The 23543-nt window shown below is 49.1% G+C and overlaps 1 protein-coding gene and 1 long non-coding RNA gene across 2 annotated transcripts; both read right to left on the bottom strand.

The window, feature by feature from the left end:
• Positions 1 to 9164: 9164 nt before the first annotated feature.
• Positions 9165 to 18771, bottom strand: LOC121544454. Its single transcript, XR_005996122.1, has 3 exons — positions 18685 to 18771; positions 11089 to 11164; positions 9165 to 9627 (listed from the first exon to the last, which is right to left on the bottom strand). It is a non-coding gene; the product is annotated as an uncharacterized LOC121544454 (long non-coding RNA).
• A 580-nt stretch (positions 18772 to 19351) lies between these two features.
• LOC121544468 (serine/threonine-protein kinase Nek9-like) lies at positions 19352 to 22303 on the bottom strand. The gene is given in 14 exon segments (XM_045209059.1): positions 19352 to 19378; positions 19420 to 19463; positions 19466 to 19483; positions 19578 to 19742; positions 20011 to 20172; positions 20272 to 20380; positions 20499 to 20660; positions 20842 to 20888; positions 20996 to 21196; positions 21382 to 21526; positions 21626 to 21818; positions 21907 to 21957; positions 22112 to 22176; positions 22289 to 22303. Coding segments are annotated over 14 exon segments (1404 nt in total).
• Positions 22304 to 23543: the final 1240 nt, after the last annotated feature.

The raw sequence follows: 23543 nt of genomic DNA, 5'->3' as shown, positions 1-23543 counted from the left end.
CACAGTATAGGCGTAATATTTCAACATCAAACAAACTGTATAAAAAGCATAGCCTATTCTTTTTATTTGTGCACAATTCATCACAACACAATCTTTGGTTTAAGAGTATGCAAAAGCACTAGGGAATAAGGACGTGTTTTTCTCTTGCATTGATAAAGGGAATTCCACCAGTGTTGTGTACTGTATCAATTAACTGCACACCAACCAAGAGTTGCAAGCTTATAAGCCGTTGGTAAAGGACACCTAAAACACACATACTGTACACACACCACCCAGAGTAACCAAATACACAAAATGTGAATATTACACTTTTCACATATAGTGTCAAAAGAATGATAAATCTATACTCAAGCACAAGAGGAACACAAAGACAATATCAACCTGAAAAAGCAACATTTAATAGAAAAAACAAAGAATTACCCTGAGGTTTACGAAAACAAGCTTTTCTACATTTTAGGAAGAGTACTGTTCTCCTGACATGACATTTTACAGAAGGAAGATGGTCATTTTACGGTTAATTTCCTCCACTTAAATACTAGTTAAAACAAAAGGTTATCATCTTAAGGCAATAAAAAGACAAGTGATTGTCTATATTGAATCAGTAGTTCGAGTTATGTAAAAGTGAACCTCATACATTTCACACACCATTTTTTCAGATACAGTATAGCAAGCTGTTCATCATATGAAATACACAAAATTCTAAATACTTAAATGTTAAAACTAAATACGTCTTTGGTAAATTAAATGTAAAAGAGACAATATTTGGTATACCTTCGGGCTATTTGAAATACCTTTTAGTTAGTATTTAGACTTTTTTTTAAAAAGCATCACATGAAGAACTTTGGTAGGTTATCAAAAATAGGGCTCAGGGCGTTTGAACTGAAATGAGCAAAAAAAGCAGTACTTGAAATTCACATTGGAACATACACTATAGATACAAAAGTATGTGGACACCCCTTCAAATTATTGGATTCGGCTATTTCAGCCACAACCGGTGCTGACAGGTGTATACAATCGAGCACACAGCCATGCACTCTCCATAGACAAACATTGGCAGTAGAATGGCCTTACTGAAGAGTTCAGTGACTTTCAACGTGGCACCGTCATAGGATGGCACCTTTCCAAGAAGTCAGTTCGTCAAATTTCTGCCCTGCTGTAAGTGCTGTTATTGTGAAGTGAAAACTTCTAGGAGCAACAACGGCTCAGCCACGAAGTGGTAGGCCACACAAGCTCACAGAACAGGACGATCGAGTGCTGAAGCGCGTCAAAATAATCTGTCCTCGGTTGCAACACTCACTACTGAGTTCCAAACTGCCTCTGGAAGCAATGTCAGCACAAGAACTGTTCGCTGGGAGCTTCATGAAATAGGTTTCCATGGCCGAGCAGCCGCACACAAGCCTAAGATCACCATGCACAATGCCAAGCATCGGCTGGAGTGGTGTAAAGCTCGCCGCCATTGGACTCTGGAGCAGTGGAAACACGTTCTCTGGAGTGATAAATGACGCTTCACCATCTGGCAATGTGACAGACAAATCTGGTTTTGGCGGATGCCAGGAGAACGCTACCTGCCCGAATGCATAATACAAACTGTAAAGTTTGGTGGAGGAGGAATAATGGTCTGGGACTGTTTTTCATGGTTCAGGCTATACCCCGTAGTTCCAGTGAAGGGAAATCTTAACGCTACAGCATACAATTACATTCTAGACGATTCTGTGCTTCCAACTTTGTGGCAACAGTTTGTTTCAGCATGACAATGCCCCCGTGCACAAAGCGAGGTCCATACAGAAATGGTTTGTCAAGATCGTTGAGGAAGAACTTGACTGGCCTGCACAGAGCTCTGACCTCAACCCCATCGAACACCTTTGGGATGAATTGGAACACCGACTGCGAGCCAGACCTAATCCCCCAACATCAGTGCCCGACCTCACTAGTGCTCTTGTGGCTGAATGGAAGCAAGTCCCCGCAACAATGTTCCAACATCTAGTGGAAAGCTTTCCCAAAAGAGTGGAGGCTGTTATAGCAGCAAAGGGGGAGTCCAACTCCATATTAATGCCCATGATTTTGGAATGAGATGTTTGACGAGGAGGTGTCCACATACTTTTGGTCATGTAGTGTATGGTATTGACCTGATCAATCTGTCTCCTAGTTAAAACCATGATGTTGTAATAACCACAAGAAATAAGCGCAGGATAAAACGCTTATAAAGATAGTGTAATGAGAACACCAAAACGTTCTTCACTCTACTGTAAGCTGGGCCCACTTGTTATAAAGTGATCATCAATACTAAAATCTGGGACAAAACAACACAATCGTAGACAGTAGTCAGTGACAACATTATCATTACTACCAAAGTATTTACTCATATTTCACATTACATAGTAACACTGCAAGAAGTCGGTTGCTTAATGTTGAATCCAGCCAACATTTCAGTCTGTCTGTGTCTAAATCACTGCATATCAGTTGCTGTAGGCCTACTCCTGTCACCATCTGTTATTATAGATTACAACATGGAAGTGTTCACACAGGGTATCGCTCATGTACACTGAACAAAAATGTAACCGCAACATGCAACCATTTCAAATATTTTACTGAGTTACAGTTCATATAAGGAAATCAGTCAATTTAAATGAATTCATGTGTTACGGTCCGGCACTGTTGTCCCTGTCCCCGCTTGTTTTTCCTGTTCCCTTTTTCCCTGTGTGTGTTGTCTGTGTCTGTCTCCTCCCGCTGTGCAGCCCAGTCAGAGGATCTAGGTCAGGGGGCGTGGCCATTCTCTCTCCTGCTTAGTTACATCCAGCTGCAGCTCATTGTCACCAATCAACCAGCAGTTATCTACCCGGGCTGGCCACCTCTCCAGCGCCAGTTCGTTCCTACACCACCTGTGGTAACTTGGCTCCGTACAGCAATCTCAGTTTAGTTGTTACCCTCTCAGCATTATAGTTGTCTCTGCCACGTTTGTAACCTGTCTCTCCTTCGACCAGATCCCGTCTGTTCCTGCTGCCTGCCTGCCTGCCACTCCCACGCCGCAACCTGCTCATCTGTTGTCTGATATCCTCGGCATCCAGCTCTCAGTGCTACTGGCTCTCCACCTCACGCAGCTCCTACCCCGGTCTGAAGCTGCTCCACCCTGAACTACTCCTCTCTGCCAAAACACGCTGAATAAACAACATCTTAATTCACCCTCTTTGTCCGTGTGTCCGTCTCTGCACCTGAGTCCCCACCCAGCCTAACAGAACGAACTGGCCAAACATGGACTCAGCAGAGATGCCACATGAAACAACGGGTGATGGCGTACAACGCGCCCTCCATTCACAGGGAATGTTATTGGGACAACACGACCAACTCATCCGGTCTCTATTGGATAACAACCAGCGGTTGTTGGATCAAGTATCTCATCTCACCTCTCAGGTAGCTAACCTGGTAACACTCACTAATCTTCCTCCCTCTGCTTCTCCTCCGCCTGTTCCTCCTACAGTTGCTCCAGGCTCGGCTTTCGCTCCTGCCCTTCGGGAACCCCCTACAACCTCACCCGAACCTTTCACCGGGGACCTGAACAAATGCCGTGGTTTCCTGCTTCAGTGCCGCTTGGTGTTCCAACAGAAGCCCCTGTCTTTCTCCACGGAATCCTCAAAGGTACATTACGCTCTGGGGTTACTGAGGGGCAAAGCTTTGATTTGGGCAGAAGCGGCTTGTTCTACTCAGCAGATTGCCAGCCTGTCGTTTGACGATTTTTCCTCTCAATTGGAAATTGTGTTTGATCACCCGACCATGCCGGGACCGCCACAAAGAGACTGTTGAAGCTACGACAGGGCACGGGTAGCGTGGCTGAATACGCCATTGATTTTTGGACCTTGGCAGCCGATTCCAAGTGGAATGACGACGCTCTTCAGGGAGTGTTTGTTAACGGTTTGAGTGACACGATTAAGGATGAACTAGCTGTTCGTGAGGAGCCTGCTAACCTTCATTTTCTCGTTTCCCTTGCTACACGAATAGACAACAGGCTACGGGAGAGGAGACAGGAGAGGGGCGGTCGGGTCCGCACCGCAGGCGGGGCCCCCTCGCTTTCTGCAACCCGAGCAACACCACCACTCGGACACCGCCCATACACCTCAGCGGATCCCTCCACGGAACTAGACGAGCCCATGCAGCTGGGCCGTGCTCGTCTGTCCCCTGCCGAAAAGGAACGGCGCATGCGGGCTGGTGAGTGCATGTACTGTGGGGACCACACTCATTTCCTGGTTAACTGTCCGGTTCGCCCAAAAGACAAAGCTCGCAGGTAAAAGTGGGCGTACTTGCGAGTGCTACACCTGACTCAATGCCCACAGCACCCCGTCTAGTTATCCCAGCTACAGTCCAGTTCAGGAATCTGTCTCTCCCATTAGCTGCTCTCATTGACTCTGGTGCTGAGGATAGTTTCCTTGACGTTAACCTGGTCACTCAGGCTGAGATCCCTGTTAAGCCCCTGCCTAAGCCTATAACAGTAACCGCTATTGACGGTCATCAGTTTGCCAACATCACCCACCAAACTGTCCCCGTTTCTCTCATGCTGTCCGGCAATCACAAAGAAACCATCCAGTTTAAAGTAGTCTCCTCCTCGGCCTCCCCTCTTATCCTCGGTTTCCCTTGGCTTAGCCTTCACAACCCCCATATTGACTGGCAAAACCACAAGATACACAGTTGGAGCACTCACTGCCATTATGCTTGCCTTGGGTCGGCTATTCCGCCCTCTGTAGGTTCCCCTGCTTCCCCTGTCAAACCCCCAGACCTCTCTTCAGTCCCTGACGAGTACCTGGACCTGGCCGAGGTATTCAGTAAGTCCAAAGCACTTTCACTACCACCTCATAGGCCATACGATTGCGCTATTGAGTTACTGCCTGGAGCCCCTTTGCCGTCCAGTCGGCTTTTCAATCTGTCCCGTACTGAGAGAGAAGCTATGGAAACCTACATAGGCGACTCCCTAGCCTCTGGTCTCATTCGTCCCTCATCTTCCGCTGTTGGTGCTGGGTTCTTTTTTGTAGAGAAGAAGGACAAAACATTACGCCCCTGCATTGACTACAGAGGACTAAATAACATCACAGTCAGAAATACGTACCCCCTGCCTCTCATCAACTCAGCATTTGAACCCCTTCATGGTGCCACCGTGTTTACCAAACTCGACCTGCGTAACGCTTACCACCTCGTTAGGATCAGGCAGGGAGACGAATGGAAAACTGGGTTCAATACCCCTCTCGGACACTTTGAATACCTAGTCATGCCATTCGGTCTCACTAACGCCCCAGCAGTGTTTCAGGCCATGGTTAACGATGTGTTGAGGGATTTTCTACACCGTTTTGTGTTTGTCTATTTGGATGACATTCTAATATTCTCTAAGTCACAGGATGAACACGTCTCCCACGTCCGTCTGGTTCTCCAACGCCTCATGGAAAATAAACTGTATGTGAAAGCAGAAAAATGTGAGTTCCACCGGCAGTCCGTCCCCTTTTTGGGTTTTATTATCGAGCGGGGACAAGTGTCACCAGACCCTGACAAGATCAGAGCGGTTGCGGAGTGGCCCACACCCACGTCTCGGAAGCAGCTAACGCTTCCTGGGCTTCGCCAACTTCTACCGCCGCTTCATCAGGGGTTTCAGCCGAGTGGTTGCCCCCTGACCAAGCTCACCTCCCCAAAGGTGCCATTCCTGTGGACGCCTGAGGCCGAGTCAGCCGTGAGTACACTGAAGGAACTGTTCTCCACCTCACCTGTTCTTATTCATCCAGACACTAGTTTGCAGTTTATTGTAGAAGTGGACGCCTCTGATTCGGGGGGTGGGGGCTGTCCTGTCACAACGTTCCCCCACGGACCAGAAGCTCCATCCTGTGGCCTTTTTCTCCAGGAGATTGACCCCTGCTGAGAAGAACTACGACGTGGGTAACCGGGAGTTGCTTGCTGTCAAGTTGGCGTTGGAGGAGTGGAGGCACTGGCTAGACGGAGCAGAGCAACCCTTCATAGTCTGGACAGACCACAAGAACCTGGCTTACATCCAGTCATCCAAGAGGCTAAACTCCCGTCAGGCCAGATGGGCTCTGTTCTTCAGCAGGTTCAAGTTTATTTTAACATATCGTCCTGGCACACGTAATGTCAAGCCTGATGCTCTCTCTCGCCAGTTTACAGACAATGAAGACTCCAGCAATCCTGAACCTGTTCTGCCCGCTTCCTGTTTGGTGGCGGCTGTTCACTGGGAAATCGAGTCCCTCGTCCGATCGGCACAAGAGTCGGAACCTGGACCGGCCGATGGCCCCTCCGACCTTCTCTATGTTCCCGCAGCCGTGCGGCCGCAAGTGCTCAACTGGATCCACACCTCGCGCTTCTCCTGCCACCCTGGTATGAACCGTACACTGTCGCTACTGAAGAGGCACTTTTGGTGGCCATCCATCGAGGCTGACGTCCGGGAATACGTGGCAGCCTGTTCCATCTGTGCCCAAAATAAGGCTTCCCACCGGGCTCCTTCGGGCCTGCTGCGGCCTCTCCCAGTCCCGAGTCGTCCTTGGTCCCACGTGGCCTTGGACTTCGTCACTGGACTTCCTATGTCTGAAGGTAATGACACCATACTCACCATCGTGGACAGATTCTCTAAATCTGCCCATTTTGTTGCATTACCAAAATTACCGTCTGCCAGTGAGACAGCCGACCTCTTTGTCCTACATGTATTCCATCCCCATGGAATACCTGTGGACATAGTGTCCGATAGAGGCCCACAGTTCATTTCTCGGGTATGGAAGGAGTTTTGTTCTGCTCTGGGTGCCTCTGTCAGTCTCTCATCAGGTTTCCATCCCCAGTCCAATGGCCAGACTGAGAGGACCAATCAGGACCTGGAGGCTGCTCTACGCTGTGTGACATCCCAGAACCCGTCCACCTGGGCCAAACACCTCCCGTGGGTCGAATATGCCCACAATTCCCTCACCTCATCTGCCACCGGCCTCTCACCATTTGAGGCGGCTTTGGGGTACCAACCGCCATTGTTCCCGTCTCAGGAAAAGGAGTTAGCCGTCCCGTCAGTTCAGGATAACCTTCGTCGCTGCCGCAAGGTGTGGGTGGACACCCGTGAGGCCCTTCTACGGACAGCAGAGCGTAACAAGAGAGTGGCGGACAGGCACAGGGTAGTCGCTCCCCAGTTCCAGCCTGGTCAGCGAGTCTGGCTCTCCTCCAGCAACATCCCTCTGCGCACTGACTCCCGTAAGCTGTCGCCCCGGTATTTGGGTCCTTTCGAGATCGACTCCATCATCAACCCTTCGGCTGTTCGGTTGAAGCTTCCCAGGCCATGAGAGTCCATCCTACATTTCACGTGTCCCAGCTGAAGCTGGTCTCCTCCAGCCATTTGTGTCCGCCTGTGGATCCCCCTCCGCCACCGCGTATTATTGACGACCATCCAGCCTACACGGTGCGGAGACTGCTGGACGTCCGGAGGCGTGGTAGAGGGCTTCAGTACCTGGTGGACTGGGAGGGATACGGTCCCGAGGAGAGGTCCTGGATTCCCCGGCGGTTTATACTGGACCCGCAGCTGGTGGCTGACTTCCATAGGGACCACCCTGACAAGCCGGGTGGGTCGCCGGGTGGCGCCCGTTGAGGGGGGGGTACTGTTACGGTCCGGCACTGTTGTCCCTGTCCCCGCTTGTTTTTCCTGTTCCCTTTTTCCCTGTGTGTGTTGTCTGTGTCTGTCTCCTCCCGCTGTGCAGCCCAGTCAGAGGATCTAGGTCAGGGGGCGTGGCCATTCTCTCTCCTGCTTAGTTACATCCAGCTGCAGCTCATTGTCACCAATCAACCAGCAGTTATCTACCCGGGCTGGCCACCTCTCCAGCGCCAGTTCGTTCCTACACCACCTGTGGTAACTTGGCTCCGTACAGCAATCTCAGTTTAGTTGTTACCCTCTCAGCATTATAGTTGTCTCTGCCACGTTTGTAACCTGTCTCTCCTTCGACCAGATCCCGTCTGTTCCTGCTGCCTGCCTGCCTGCCACTCCCACGCCACAACCTGCTCATCTGTTGTCTGATATCCTCGGCATCCAGCTCTCAGTGCTACTGGCTCTCCACCTCACGCAGCTCCTACCCCGGTCTGAAGCTGCTCCACCCTGAACTACTCCTCTCTGCCAAAACACGCTGAATAAACAACATCTTAATTCACCCTCTTTGTCCATGTGTCCGTCTCTGCACCTGAGTCCCCACCCAGCCTAACATCATGAGGCCCTAATCTATGGATTCCACATGATTGGGAATACAAACATGCATCTGTTGGTCACAGATACCTTAAAAAAAAAAACGAGGGTGTGTATCTGGTGTGACCACCATTTGCCTCATGCAGCGGAACACATCTCCTTCGCATAGAGTTGATCAGGCTGTTGCTCAATGGGTGACATTTCAGGTTAGTATGCAGGCCTGGGACATTTTCAGCTTCCAGGGAATTGTGTACAGATCATTGCGACATGGGGCAGTGGGTTATCATGCTGAAACATGAGGTGATGGCGGCGGATGAATGGCATGACAATGGGCCTCAGGACCTCATCACGCTATCGCTGTGCATTCATATTGCCATTGATAAAATGCAATTGTGTTCGTTGTCTGTAGCTTATGCCTGCCCATACCATAACTCCACCGCCACCATGGGGCACTCTGTTCACAACGTTGACATCAGCAAACTGCTCGACCACACGACGCCATACCGGGCAGTCTGCCATCTGCCCGGTACAGAAAGAGCACATTTCTTCAGCGTGCCAGTAGCCATTGAAGGTGAGCATTTGCCCACTGAAGTCGGTCACAACGTCGAACTGCAGTCAGGTCAAGACCCTGGTGAGGACGACGAGCACGAAGATGAGCTTTCCTCTGACAGTTTGTGCAGAAATCCTTTGGTTGTGCATACCCACAGTTTCATCAGCTGTCCGGGTGGCTGGTCCTTAGACGATCCCTAAGGTGAAGAAGCCGGAAGTGGAGATCCTGGGCTGGCGTGGTTACACATGGTCTGCGGTTGTGAGGCCGGTTGGACGTACTGCCAAATTCTCTAAAACAACATTGGATACGGCTTATGGTAGAGAAATTAACATTCAATTATCTGGCAACAGCTCTGGTAGACATTCATACAGTCAGCATGCCAATTACACACTCCCTCAAAACTGGAGACTTCTCTTCCATGCGGATGAGGTCAGTGGGCATCCATTTTTCTTCAACCTGTGGCTGTTGCTAATAAGCAGTATCAGCTAGCTGTTCCTAGCTAAGGAGAACACAATTGATTCTCAGACTACTCATCCCTTTTGTAATTCCTTACACTTACTTCTCCCTGCCATTCACCAATGGAACTGGCTTGCTAACATATTCCTCCTCGGTCTATGGTCTAGCCACTCCATCTACAGGACCTGTTTGGATGGACTCAATTGCACAGAGCCACCGCCACTCATTGCCATAGGGTAGGACAGACGCAGTTTTTTGCTCACGGATTTGCCCCTGCAGATCTGTCCCCATCATGGTTGGAGGCTCCTCCCTGTCCCTCCACAGGCCTGTGACCGGATTGGTGGTTGCTGTTTTTTTCAGTTCCTGCCTCTCGCAGGGTCAGACGGTTGATTGCTGTCCAGAGTCTCTCGTTCTCTTTGAGCTGGTCACTGAACTGTTATCAAAGAGAACAACACTTGATAACACTTATCTGTCTGCATAGCAATGGAGTTCATCGGTTTTACACATTTCTAGAATAGGGACTCGAATCACAGTGTTACTACACAAGTTTGCTTACAGGGATCACTACAGGTGCTGGGTTGAATAAAGAGAAAATACAGAAACAAATCAATAAATGTATAATTCTTGTGCAATTTATATCTAGGCCAGTGGAGGCTGCTGAGGGGAGGACGGCTCATAATAATGGCTGGAACGGAGTCAATGGAATGCCATCAAACACATGGAAACCATGTGTTTGATGTATTTGACAACATTCCACTAATTCCGCTCCAGCCATTACCAAGAGCCCATCCTCCCCAATTAAGGTGCCACTAACCTCCTGTGATCTAGGTCTATAGGCTACATTGAGGTTTTTCTTTCATTCTTTTTAGGCTATCTGGCATTAGTGTGTAAGCCTAAGCTTTAGGGTCTAACTTTACGCGTGCCATATAGCCTACACGCCAAAACCAAAAGCTTTTGGGAATGGGCAGAAAACTTTAATGTCGATCCACTGAGACAAAAAGGCCAATGTCAGAGTTTAATTCAATAAGAGAAAAGCTGTGAAATGGAGAGTTGAAAATAAAGAGAAGGGAGGTGCCAGAAAAGTCAGGTTTGGGAAAGATGTAAAAGAGGATGATAGTAGTGCCTATGTTATATGTGCTGATTGTGAGGTGGTATACAAATTCGACAGTCACAAGACGGGACTTCAAATAGGCCTATGGCACGTCAAGGGAACTGTAGCCTACTGTGTAGGTATATAACCTCTCACATAGTCTTAATATTAACAGGAGTGGAGAAATACGATCTCTTTCTTTCAGCATCTTGAAAGAATGCGAATGTGCAGTTAGGGACAGTCTGTAGAGGTCCTATCTTAATCATCATCATACAAGTTGATAGTATTTCAACAACATAAAATATGCATCCAAGCGGGACTGAAATCTTATCAGAAACATGTTTGGTTTGCTCTGCGAAAGAAGCAGAGATGACAGAAAACTTTACCAATGTCAACTAGATTGAAGCATTCATTCTACCATTTATGACATTATTCTGGTGAGCAAGGCTTTATTTAGTCTTCAAGGGCAACATGTAATGACAGAGGAGAAGCTGCATGTATCTAATTACAGACATGTTGACTAACAAATAGCCTACGAAAATGTCGGAAATTATAAGCAGAAACATATTTAAATTAGGCAAAAAACAATCCTCCACCCCATGTAAAAATTGTTCTGCCTTCTCTGACCTGTAGCCTACAGTGCATTTTAGATATTTGTGGGTTAGGGTCAGGTGCGGGGCCTCAGATTTTCACTTTATCAGATGTAGTCGGAAGGTTGCGGATGGATTATTAGCAATTGTGGGCGGGTGCAGGTGAACAAACAGCTGACCTGCGCACCACTAGTCTATAGTAAGTAATGCTTACCTGCTTCTGTAACAACTGGATCGTTGCCTCTTAACGATTGACTTTCTCTCGCAACTGTAAAAGAAAATGGCAACAACTACAGAGAAACACAGAACAATTTACAGTTACAATGTGTGTAAGGGGTTATCTTGCACATACAGTTGAAGTCGGAAGTTTACATACACTTAGGTTGGAGTCATTAAAACCTCAGAATAAAAAATTGTAGACCTCCACAAGTCTGGTTCATCCTTGGGAGCAATTTCCAAACACATGAAGGTACCACATTCATCTGTACAAACAATAGTACGCAAGTATAAACACCATGGGACCACGCAGCCGTCATACCGCTCAGGAAGGAGACGCGTTCTGTCTCCTAGAGATTAACGTACTTTGGTGCGAAAAGTGCAAACCAATCCCAGAACAACAGCAAAGGACCTTGTGAAGATGCTGGAGGAAACAGGTACAAAAGTATCTATATCCACAGTAAAACGAGTCCTATATCGACATAACATGAAAGGCCGCTCAGCAAGGAAGAAGCCACTGCTCCAAAACCGCCATAAAAAAGCCAGACTACGGTTTGCAACTGCACATGGGGACAAAGATTGTACTTTTTGGAGAAATGTCCTCTGGTCTGATTAAACAAAAATAGAACTGTTTGGCCATAATGACCATCTTTATGTTTGGAGGAAAAAGGGGGTAGCTTTCAAGCCGAAGAACACCATCCAAACCGTGAAGCATGCTGTGGGAGTGCTTTGCTGCAGGAGGGACTGGTGCACGTCACAAAATAGATGGCATCATGAGGAAGGAAAATTATGTGGATATATAGAAGCAACATCTCAAGACATCAGTCAGAAAGTTAAAGCTTGGTCGCAAATAGGCCTTCCAAATGGACAATGACCCCAAGCATACTTCCAAAGTTGTGGCAAAATGGCTTAAGGACAACAAAGTCAAGGTGTTGGAGTGGCCATCACAAAGCCCTGACCTCAATCCTATAGAAAATGTGTGGGCAAAACTGAAAAAGCATGTGTGAGCAAGGAGGCCTACTGTCACGGATTCAGCCGAGGCTGCTCCTCCTCCTTGCTCGGGCAGGCTTCGGCGTTCGTCGTCCCCGTAGTACTAGCTGCTGCCGATCGATGTTCCGGTGTTTGTCTTGTTTAGTCTTTATTGTGTACACCTGTTTCCCATTATGTTTGATTGTGTTCCCTTTAATACCCTCTGTGTCTCATTGTGTATTGTACGTTATTGTTTTGGTCTTTGCGGCAGTTGCCCTTGTGTGCGGGTTTTGTTATTTTCCCTCGCTGTTCGAGGTTGCCAGTGTACTTTGTTTTGTTGCACTGTATCTAGTAAAAGTTCTGCCAGTAGCTCGGTGTCCTGCTCTTGACTTCGCCTACCGCATACACGTCGCCCTGACAGAATAACGCACCTATTAGACATGGAGTCAGCAGGAGCGGTGGTGCCAGCTGGATCAATAGAAGAGCGCGTAGAACAACAAGCGGCTATGATCCAGGCCCTCGGAACCGCCATGGAACATGTGGTGAAAACCGTGGAGCGATGGGAAAGAAGAAGTTGGTCTACACCTCCTCCGACGATACCACCACCATCAGCTATGCCCATCGCTTCATCTCCGGGGTCCAGTGGGATTCGGCTCTCGCTCCCAAGGGCTTATGATGGCACAGCTGCTGGGTGTCAGGGTTTCCTGCTCCAGGTGGAACTCTACCTGGCAACCATCCACCCGGCGCCCTCGGGATACGAGAGCGTGTCCGCCCTCATCTCCTGTCTGTCCGGCAAGGCGCTGGAGTGGGCCAACGCCGAGTGGGGGGGAATAGACGCCGACACAGTCAACTATGCGGAGTTCACCCGCCGCTTCAGGGCAGTATTCGATCATCCACCAGAGGGTAAGGCGGCGGGTGAACGTCTATTCCACCTTCGACAGGGGAGGAGGAGCGCGCAGGAGTTCACACTGGACTTCCGGACACTGGCTGCCAACGCGGGATGGAATGAGAGGGCCCTCATCGACCACTACAGATGTAGCCTGAGGGAGGACGTGCGTCGGGAATTGGCCTGCAGGGACACCAACCTAACCTTCGATCAACTGGTGGACATGTCGATTCGCCTGGACACCCTGTTGGCTACCCGCGGACGTCCGGACTCGGGGCCGTCCATTCCATCCCCCAGCACTTCCGAGCCGACCCCGAATGAGCTCGGAGGTGCTGGTACTAGGAGAGAGACCAGGAGAGAGGCCGTCACCTGCACCAACTGTGGCCGCAGAGGACACACTGCTGGTCGGTGCTGGGGAGGGTCTCCTCGGAATCGAGGAAGTAGGCCGCGCTCTGATGAGTCATTCCAGGTGAGTAGGCGCCCAACTCACCCAGAGCTCCCTGTTGCGCATATGTGTATTAAAGTTGTGTTTCCCGAGGTTTCTCCTCATTCCCAGCATAAGGCGCTAGTCGAATCAGGCGCAGCTGGGAATTTTATCGACCGCCATTTCACCCATAAGTTAGGGATTCCTATAGTTCCAGTGGAGGTGCCCTTCCCTATCCATGCCCTAGATAGTCGCCCTTTGGGGTCTGGGTTGATTAGGGAGGTCACAGCGCCGCTCAGGATGAAAACGCAGGAGGGCCATGAGGAGATAATTCCGTTGTATTTGATTGACTCTCCTGCGTTTCCCGTGGTGTTGGGGCTTCCCTGGTTGACGTCTCATGACCCCAACATTTCATGGCAACAGAGGGCTCTCAAGGGATGGTCTGATCAGTGTGTCGGGAGGTGTGTGGGTGTTTCCGTAGGGGCCACGACAGTGGAAAGTCCGAACCAAGTTCCCACCATGCACATTCCACCTGAATATGCCGATTTGGCTCTCAGGCGACTCAATTACCACCCCATCGACAGGGGGATTGTGCGATAAACCTTCAAGTAGGCGCTGCGCTTCCACGTAGCCATGTGTATCCTCTGTCTCAGTAGGAGACGGCGGCTATGGAAACATATGTCGCTGAATCGCTGAGACAGGGATACATATGGCCGTCCACTTCCCCTGCGTCCTCAAGTTTCTTTTTTGTGAAGAAGAAAGATGGGGGTTTACGCCCGTGTATTGACTACCGTGGTCTCAATCAGATCACCATCAAATATACAGTGGGGGAAAAAAGTATTTAGTCAGCCACCAATTGTGCAAGTCCCAGAAAATCACATTGTAGGATTTTTTATGAATTTATTTGCAAATTATGGTGGAAAATAAGTATTTGGTCAATAACAAAAGTTTCTCAATAGTTTGTTATATACCCTTTGTTGGCAATGACACAGGTCAAACGTTTTCTGTAAGTCTTCATAAGGTTTTCACACACTGTTGCTGGTATTTTGGCCCATTCCTCCATGCAGATCTCCTCTAGAGCAGTGATGTTTTGGGGCTGTCGCTGGGCAACACGGACTTTCAACTCCCTCCAAAGATTTTCTATGGGGTTGAGATCTGGAGACTGGCTAGGCCACTCCAGGACCTTGAAATGCTTCTTACGAAGCCACTCCTTCGTTGCCCGGGCGGTGTGTTTGGGATCATTGTCATGCTGAAAGACCCAGCCACGTTTCATCTTCAATGCCCTTGCTGATGGAAGGAGGTTTTCACTCAAAATCTCACGATACATGGCCCCATTCATTCTTTCCTTTACACGGATCAGTCGTCCTGGTCCCTTTGCAGAAAAACAGCCCCAAAGCATGATGTTTCCACCCCCATGCTTCACAGTAGGTATGGTGTTCTTTGGATGCAACTCAGCATTGTTTGTCCTCCAAACACGACGAGTTGAGTTTTTACCAAAAAGTTCTATTTTGGTTTCATCTGACTATATGACATTCTCCCAATCCTCTTCTGGATCATCCAAATGCACTCTTGCAAACTTCAGACGGGCCTGGACATGTACTGGCTTAAGCAGGGGGACACGTCTGGCACTGCAGGATTTGAGTCCCTGGCGGCGTAGTGTGTTACTGATGGTAGGCTTTGTTACTTTGGTCCCAGCTCTCTGCAGGTCATTCACTAGGTCCCCCCGTGTGGTTCTGGGATTTTTGCTCACCGTTCTTGTGATCATTTTGACCCCACGGGGTGAGATCTTGCGTGGAGCCCCAGATCGAGGGAGATTATCAGTGGTCTTGTATGTCTTCCATTTCCTAATAATTGCTCCCACAGTTGATTTCTTCAAACCAAGCTGCTTACCTATTGCAGATTCAGTCTTCCCAGCCTGGTGCAGGTCTACAATTTTGTTTCTGGTGTCCTTTGACAGCTCTTTGGTCTTGGCCATAGTGGAGTTTGGAGTGTGACTGTTTGAGGTTGTGGACAGGTGTCTTTTATACTGATAACAAGTTCAAACAGGTGCCATTAATACAGGTAACGAGTGGAGGACAGAGGAGCCTCTTAAAGAAGAAGTTACAGGTCTGTGAGAGCCAGAAATCTTGCTTGTTTTGTAGGTGACCAAATACTTATTTTCCACCATAATTTGCAAATAAATTCCTAAAAAATCCTACAATGTGATTTTCTGGAAATTTTTTTCTCAATTTGTCTGTCATAGTTGACGTGTACCTATGATGAAAATTACAGGCCTCTCTCATCTTTTTAAGTGGGAGAACTTGCACAATTGGTGGCTGACTAAATACTTTTTTCCCCCCACCATAGCTATCCACTCCCTCTGATTGCTAGTATGACGGATCTGATTGCTCCGTGGACACCGGTTGTCCGCGTCAGGGGTGGAGATGGAGATTGACCGTGTTTCAGCCGTGCGCAATTGGCCGACTCCCTCCACGGTGAAGGAGGTGCAGTGGTTTTTGGGTTTTGCCAATTACTACCGAAGGTTTATCCGGGGCTTTGGGCAGGTAGCAGCTCCCATTACCTCTCTGCTAAAGGGGGGTCCGGTGCGTCTGCAGTGGTCGGCTGAGGCGGACAGAGCTTTTGGGCATCTGAAGGACCTGTTTACCTCGGCTCCGGTGCTGGCGCATCCGGATCCCTCTTTGGCGTTCCAAGTTGAGGTGGATGCGTCCGAGGCTGGGATCGGTGCTGTACTGTCTCAGCGCTCGGGTACGCCACCTAAACTCCGCCCCTGTGCATTCTTTTCTAAGAAGCTCAGTCCGGCGGAGCGCAATTATGATGTGGGGGACAGGGAGCTGTTGGCTGTGGTGCAAGCCCTGAAGGTGTGGAGGCATTGGCTTGAGGGGGCTAAACACCCTTTTCTCATTTTGACTGACCATCGTAACCTGGAGTACATCCGGGCGGCGAGGAGGCTGAACCCTCGCCAGGCTAGGTGGGCTAAGTTTTTCACCCGATTTGTGTGTACGCTCACCTATAGACCAGGGTCACAGAACGCTAAGGCAGACGCCCTGTCCCGACTATATGACACAGAGGAGAGGTCCATTGAGCCTACTCCCATACTTCCGGAGTCTTGTCTGGTGGCACCGGTGGTATGGGAGGTTGATGCGGACATCGAGCGGGCATTACGTACCGATCCTACTCCCCCACAGTGTCCAGAGGGTCGGAAGTACGTGCCGCTCGAGGTTCGTGATCGATTAATATATTGGGCTCACATGTCACCTTCCTCTGGCCATCCTGGTATTGGACGGACAGTGCACTGCCTTAGTGGAAAGTACTGGTGGCCCACTTTGGCTAAGGACGTGAGGGTTTACGTTTCCTCCTGCTCGGTGTGCGCTCAGTGTAAGGCGCCTAGACACCTACCCAGAGGGAAATTACAACCCCTACCCGTTCCACAACGACCGTGGTCTCACCTCTCAGTGGATTTCGTCACGGACCTTCCCCCCTCCCAGGGGAATACGACGATCTTGGTCGTTGTGGATCGGTTTTCAAAGGCCTGCCGTCTCATTCCTATGCCAGGTCTCCCTACAGCCCTACAAACTGCTGACGCCCTGTTTACGCACGTCTTCCGGCACTACGGGGTACCTGAGGATATAGTGTCTGATTGGGGTCCCCAGTTCACCTCTAGAGTCTGGAGGGCGTTTATGGAACGCCTGGGGGTCTCGATTAGCCTTACCTCAGGGTTTCACCCCGAGAGTAACGGGCAGGTGGAGAGAGTGAATCAGGATGTGGGTAGGTTTCTGAGGTCCTATTGCCAGGACCGGCAGGGGGAGTGGTCGGAATATGTCCCCTGGGCAGAAATCGCCCAAAACTCACTTCGCCACTCCTCAGCTAACCTTACGCCTTTTCAGTGTGTGCTAGGTTATCAGCCGGTCCTGGCACCTTGGCATCAGAGCCAGATCGAGGCCCCTGCAGTGGACGAGTGGTTTCGGCGCTCGGAGGAAACCTGGAACGCTGCGCATGTCCATCTACAGCGAGTGATCAGATGGCAAAAAGCGAGTGCCGATCGCCACCGCAGTGAGGCTCCGGTGTATGCACCGGGAGATCGGGTCTGGCTCTCGACCCGAAACCTGCCCCTTCGCCTGCCCTGCCGGAAGCTGGATCGGCAGTTTGTGGGGCCATTTAAAGTCCTGAGGAGATTGAACGAGGTATGTTATAGGTTACAACTGCCCATTAATTACCGCATTAACCCCTCGTTCCATGTGTCTCTCCTCAGGCCGGTAGTAGCTGGTCCACTCCAGGAGAGTGAGGTACGAGAGGCTCCTCCGCCCCCGCTGGACATCGAGGGGGCTCCGGCGTACTCAGTCCGTTCCATCTTGGATACGAGGCGTCGGATGGGGGGCCTGCAGTATCTCGTGGAGTGGGAGGGGTACGGTCCGGAGGAACGGTGCTGGGTCCCTAGGAGGGACATCCTAGATCCCTCCATGTTGAGGGATTTCCACCGGAGTCATCCGACTCGCCCTGCTCCGCGTCCTCCTGGCCGTCCCCGAGGCCGGGGTCGGCGCACGGCTGGAGCCGCATGTCAAGGGGGGGGTACTGTCACGGATTCAGCCAAGGCTGCTCCTCCTCCTTGCTCGGGCAGGCTTCGGCGTTCGTCATCCCCGGAGTACTAGCTGCTGCCGATCGATGTTTCGGTGTTTGTCTTGTTTAGTCTTTATTGTGTACACCTGTTTCCCATTATGTTTGATTGTGTTCCCTTTAATACCCTCTGTGTCTCATTGTGTATTGTGCGTTATTGTTTTGGTCTTTGCGGCAGTTGCCCTTGTGTGCGGGTTTTGTTATTTTCCCTCGCTGTTCGAGGTTGCCAGTGTACTTTGTTTTTGTTGCACTAGTATCTAGTAAAAGTTCTGCCAGTAGCTCGGTGTCCTGCTCTTGACTTCGCCTAGAGCATACACGTCGCCCTGACACCTACAAACCTGACTCAGTTACACCAGCTCTGTCAGGAGTAATGGGCCAAAATTCACCCAACTTATTGTGGGAAGCTTGTGGAAGGCTACCCGAAACGTTTGACCCAAGTTAAACAATTTAAAGGCAATGCTACCAAATACTAATTGAGTGTATGTAAACTTCTGACCCACTGGGAATGTCATGAAAGAAATAAAAGCTGAAATAAATCATTCTCTCTACTATTATTCTGACATTTCACATTCTTAAAATAAAGTGGTGATCCTAACTGACCTAAGACAGAGACATTTTACTAGGATTAAATGTCAGGAATTGTGAAAAACTGAGTTTGAATGTATTTGGCTAAGGTGTCTGTAAACTTCCAACTTCAACTGTACCTCTGCTACCTCATTGCTTGCTCTGCAGCAAGTTGGCGCCTCCCCTTTCTTACAGGTTCCTGCCTCCTCCAACCTGTTGACCCTGTCACAGCCCATACGAGCGGTCTAAAGAAATAACACATGGTTAGGTTGAGACATTAGCATGGGGATGTAGTCAGGTGTCGAGACTACAGAAATGCGTTGGTCATTACCGAGAGGCCTTTCTCAGTGGCGGCAGCAGCGGCTGCAGCCTTCAGCTCCTGCAGCTCATCGTAGGGCAGTGTGACGCTCTCGGAGAACGAAGGAGCCAGTGGGCCAGGTATGCAGCCTCTGGAATCCTCTGGCATTGGGATGAACTCTGCATCCTGTAGCTCCTGTTAGGGAGGATGGACAGGGAGGGACACCAACATTCAGTGGCCGTAACCCTCTCTGTTTAGGCTTTCATTATGCTTTGTGGTTTTGAGTACAAACCTGGCGCAGCCAGAAGGGGCAAGAGCTGTCGCCAGTCTGGTCCGTCAGAGACATCATGGAGGTCTCGATGTGCCGCTCGTCTGTGTCGGCCTCCTTAGTGCCCCCCAATCGCCCTTCACGTAGCCCTGTCTCTGAGCCTGGCTCACTCTCCAGATCCACAGTGGAGGGAGACGCCTGGCCCAGCGTGAACCGACAAACACCAGGACACACCATGTGGTCAGTACAGTACCACACTGGTATAAAACTATTGACCTGTTCAGATTGTGAATTTAATGATAAAGTAACCAGAGAGCCCATGGCCATTGAAAGTCCACTGCTGTTTGAGCGGATTTAGAGTTGAGAACCTTTTCTGTAAACAGGGAACAGAATCAATCAATCTCAACTGAATTTTTCAAGAAATGATTAGATGGTGTTAGAACAGAGGTAAGTGGCTAGTGGCTAACCTATGATTAGAATAGTGTGCCAGCCGCGACAGGAGAGGTCTGGCACATGGTGGAGGGAGCCGAAAATGGGTTGTGGTAAAGCAGGGCAAATCGTGCCGAACCCCTTATCAGCGGGCATTCCCAGGCGTCCGTTTCCTGCGTTTCCCCAGGCAAAGATCTGATTGTCTGAAAGGATGAGAGAGAAATAATCTATTGATCCACAGACAATTAGCCTATATCCTTCCAGCACCTAAACAGGGAATCTACCAGTACTACCGGTATTCTCCATTATTTTGAGTCCTAGTTATGTAGGTCAGAGCAGAGGACTCCCAGCTAACAGAATAAAGCGAAGAAAAAAACAAGCACCACAACTCTAAGTTGAACATACACATTAAACAGCATATTCAACAACATGATACAACAGAGAATGTTCAAGTTTAGTTGTTTTTCTGACCCTCTGTGGCTGCGATGGTGAAGCCATCTCCGCAGGACACTTTGCTGACCACCTTCCCCCCAAAAGACCCCAACAAGAGCTGGATGCCCTGGTGCTTCTTGAAGTCCTTCACACCAAGCTGACCGTACTTGTTGCACCCAAAGGTCATCAGCCGCCCCCACTCTGCAAGGTCAGAGTACAGTCAGAACCATGTCTTGATATAAGATTATATTTCCTTCAATTGGGGGCTCAGAAAAAGAGAGGAGAGTCTGGTCGCTGTACCGTCGATGGCAGCAGTGTGGGTCTTCCCAGCGGAAATTACTTGGATCTTATACATGGCCAGCTGCTTGACCAGAGTGAGTGTGGTGGTGTATGGTATCCCCTGGTAGGCCTGACATTGGAGAAGGAGGAAAACTTAAATTCTCCACCATTAATTGCGTTATTCCTTATTTTAAAGCAATGAGAAGAGCCTGTGAGTGGATCCTAGTATGTCGAATGTGATGCTGTACCTCTCCAGGAAGATTTTTGAGGCCAGAGACTCCCAGGTTTAGACCCAGCTTGTTCAGATCGTTGTTCCCACAGGCCAAGACTTTGCCAGATTCTGTCAGGAAGAAGGTTCCGTCAAGGCCACAGGACACAGAGGAGATAATGGCTCCTTTGGGTATCTCCACCTGTGAATGCCAGACGATACAAAACATTATGCTTCCTATCGATTTAAATGGTGGATTCAAACACATTTTCATTCATTTGTCTGGACGATAAAATTGAGACGTCATTGCCCCTTTCCCCATGAGCAGAATTAAATTATATGTGTTCAAGCTCTCTGCTGAAAACTAGAGTGCAGGATCTTACTTGCATGGGGGAGTTAAAGTCATCCTCACAGTCCAGGCCAAGACGCCCTGAGGAAAAGGCCAACTTCATAAATTAATTATGTTCTGCATCATCATAGCTCCATCAGACATACAGTACTGCTCTGTAGCTCAGTATACACTGCTCTGGTACATACCATGCTCTCCACAGCCCCAGGAGTAGATGTCTCCCCTGTGGGTCCGCACCACCACATGGCTGTCTCCACAGGACACCTGCCTGACAGGCCACTCCTCAAAGAACTCCAACAGCACGGGCTCTAGGACCTCCCTGCCCTGCTCGTTCTCCACTCCTATACAGCCATAGTAGTCAGAACCAAACATGTACATCTGGTCCTCATCTGAAACTAAACACATCAACAGCATGTTGTCAAACTAGACCAAATCTTAATTTATGGCATGAGGTTGCAAATTGCTGTCTGAATTGTTTATCTGTGTTGTAAAAAGACAAAAATGGAGCCCTCCAACTGTAAAGATCCTATTCTACTGGCACAGAAGTAGTGCTCCACACAGACACACCACTCACCACTGACACAAGCAGTGAAATCAGCTCCACAAGCGACCTGACGGATGGCCTTTCCCTGCAGCCTCTCCACCTTGCGTGGCTGCCGGTACGAGGCCTGGTCCCCATGGCCCAACTGGCCCACCATCTTGGCCCCACCTTGGACACTCTAAAATGAAACCATGACATCAAAAGGGCACAAAAACAACTTTAAAGTGCTTGAAATGTGTTTTCTGCCTTGAACTTAAAGGAACAACATGGTACTCACAGCCAAAGTGTAAAGCTCTTTCTCCACGGTAACCACAGCAAAGTGGGTCTCCCCTGCACACACATGCTGGGCACTGCTGCCACCTTTAAAGGCGTCCAATTTCTGAGGTGTGAACTTTCCTCCTCCCTAGAAATACACCTCCCTAGAGCGTGTTGTCACTACAGCAACAGGGCTCTCAGTCGTTGTGCTCAACCTATGGACAAGTCACAAAATAACTTAATAAAAATATATACATTTACAAATACCACATTTGCATGATTAGGTGAATGTTTTGAACATACTTGGGTTTTTTCATTGCTGAGTTCAGCAAGGCTACTCTATCCTCAAGCTCCCTGAAACAAAACAAAATGTAATTTAGTCGAATAAAACAGCTGTTTTGATGATGTCTCTTACTACACCTATATTTAAGCAATCACATCATCTTCTCCATTTAGGCCATATCTTTCAGACATCCCATCACATTTTCTCCCCCTTCACCAGACTCACTGCCTGCGGCAGGAGATGATTGGCTGGTCCAGAATCTCATCAGCTGTGGGTCTCTTTTCTGGATCCTGCAAATAAATGTATCAAACATTACATTTGTTACTTTACAATACCATCCATCACACATCTTTCTGCATATAGAGAATCCATTGTCATATCTTACAGCAACTGATTCCCTACATATGTACAGTGCATTCGGAAAGTATTCAGACCCCTTGACCTTTTCAACATTTTGTTACCTTACAGCCTTATTCTAAAATGGATTAAATAAAATAAATTCCTCATCAATCTACACACAATACCCCATAATGACAGAGCAAAAACCGTTTTTTAGATTTTTTTGTAAATCTATTGGGAAAAAAACCTGGAAACACCTTATTTAAGTATTCAGACCCTTTGCTATGAGAATCAAAATTTAGCTCAGGTGCATCCTGTTTCCATTGATCATCCTTGAGATATGTCTACAACTTGATTGGAGTCCACTTGTGGTAAATTCAATTGATTGGACATGATTTGGAAAGGTACACACCTGTCTATATAAGGTCCCACAGTTGACAGTGCATGTCAGAGCAAAAACCAAGCCATGAGGTCGAATAAATTGTCCGTAGAGCTCCGAGACAGGATTGTGTCGAGGCACAGATCTGGGGGAGGGTACCAAAACATGTCTACAGCATTGAAGGTCCCCAAGAACACAGTGGCCTCCATCATTCTTAAATGGAAGAAGTTTGGAACTACCAAGACTCTACCTAGAGCTGGCCGCCCGGCCAAACTGAGCAATCAGGGGAGAAGGGCCTTGGTCAGGGAGGTGACCAAGAACCCGATGGTCACTCTGACAGAGCTCCAGAGTTCCTCTGTGGAGATCTCTGCAGCACTCCATCAATCAGGCCTTTATGGTAGAGTGGCCACTCCACAGCCCGCTTGGAGTTTGCCAAAAGGCACCTGAAGGACTCTCAGACCATGAGAAACAGAATTATCTGGTCTGATGAAACCAAGATTAAACTCTTTGGCCTGAATACCAAGCGTCACGTCTGGAGGAAACCTGGCACCATCCCTACGGTGAAGCATGGTGGTGGCAGCATGATGCTGTGGGGGTGTTTTTCAGCAGCAGGGACTGGGAGACTAGTCAGGGTCGAGGGAAAGATGAACGGAGCAAAGTACAGAGAGATCCTTGATGAAAACCTGCTCCAGAGCGCTCAGGTCATCAGACTGGGGCGAAGGTTCACCTTCCAACAGGACAACGACCCTAAGCACACAGCCAAGACAACGCAGGAGTGCCTTCGGGACAAGTCTCTGAATGTCCTTGAGTGGCCCAGCCAGAGCCCGGACTTGAACCCGATCGAACGTCTCTGGAGAGACCTGAAAATAGCTGTGCAGCAACGCTCCCCATCCAACCTGACAAAGCTTGAGAGGATCTGCAGAGAACAATGGGAGAAAC

This window comes from Coregonus clupeaformis, chromosome 29 (assembly GCF_020615455.1).
Source record: "Coregonus clupeaformis isolate EN_2021a chromosome 29, ASM2061545v1, whole genome shotgun sequence".
Lineage (NCBI taxonomy): Eukaryota > Metazoa > Chordata > Actinopteri > Salmoniformes > Salmonidae > Coregonus > Coregonus clupeaformis.
Note: the sequence above shows the minus strand (reverse complement) of the source record. Positions and strands in the feature narration are given on the sequence as shown.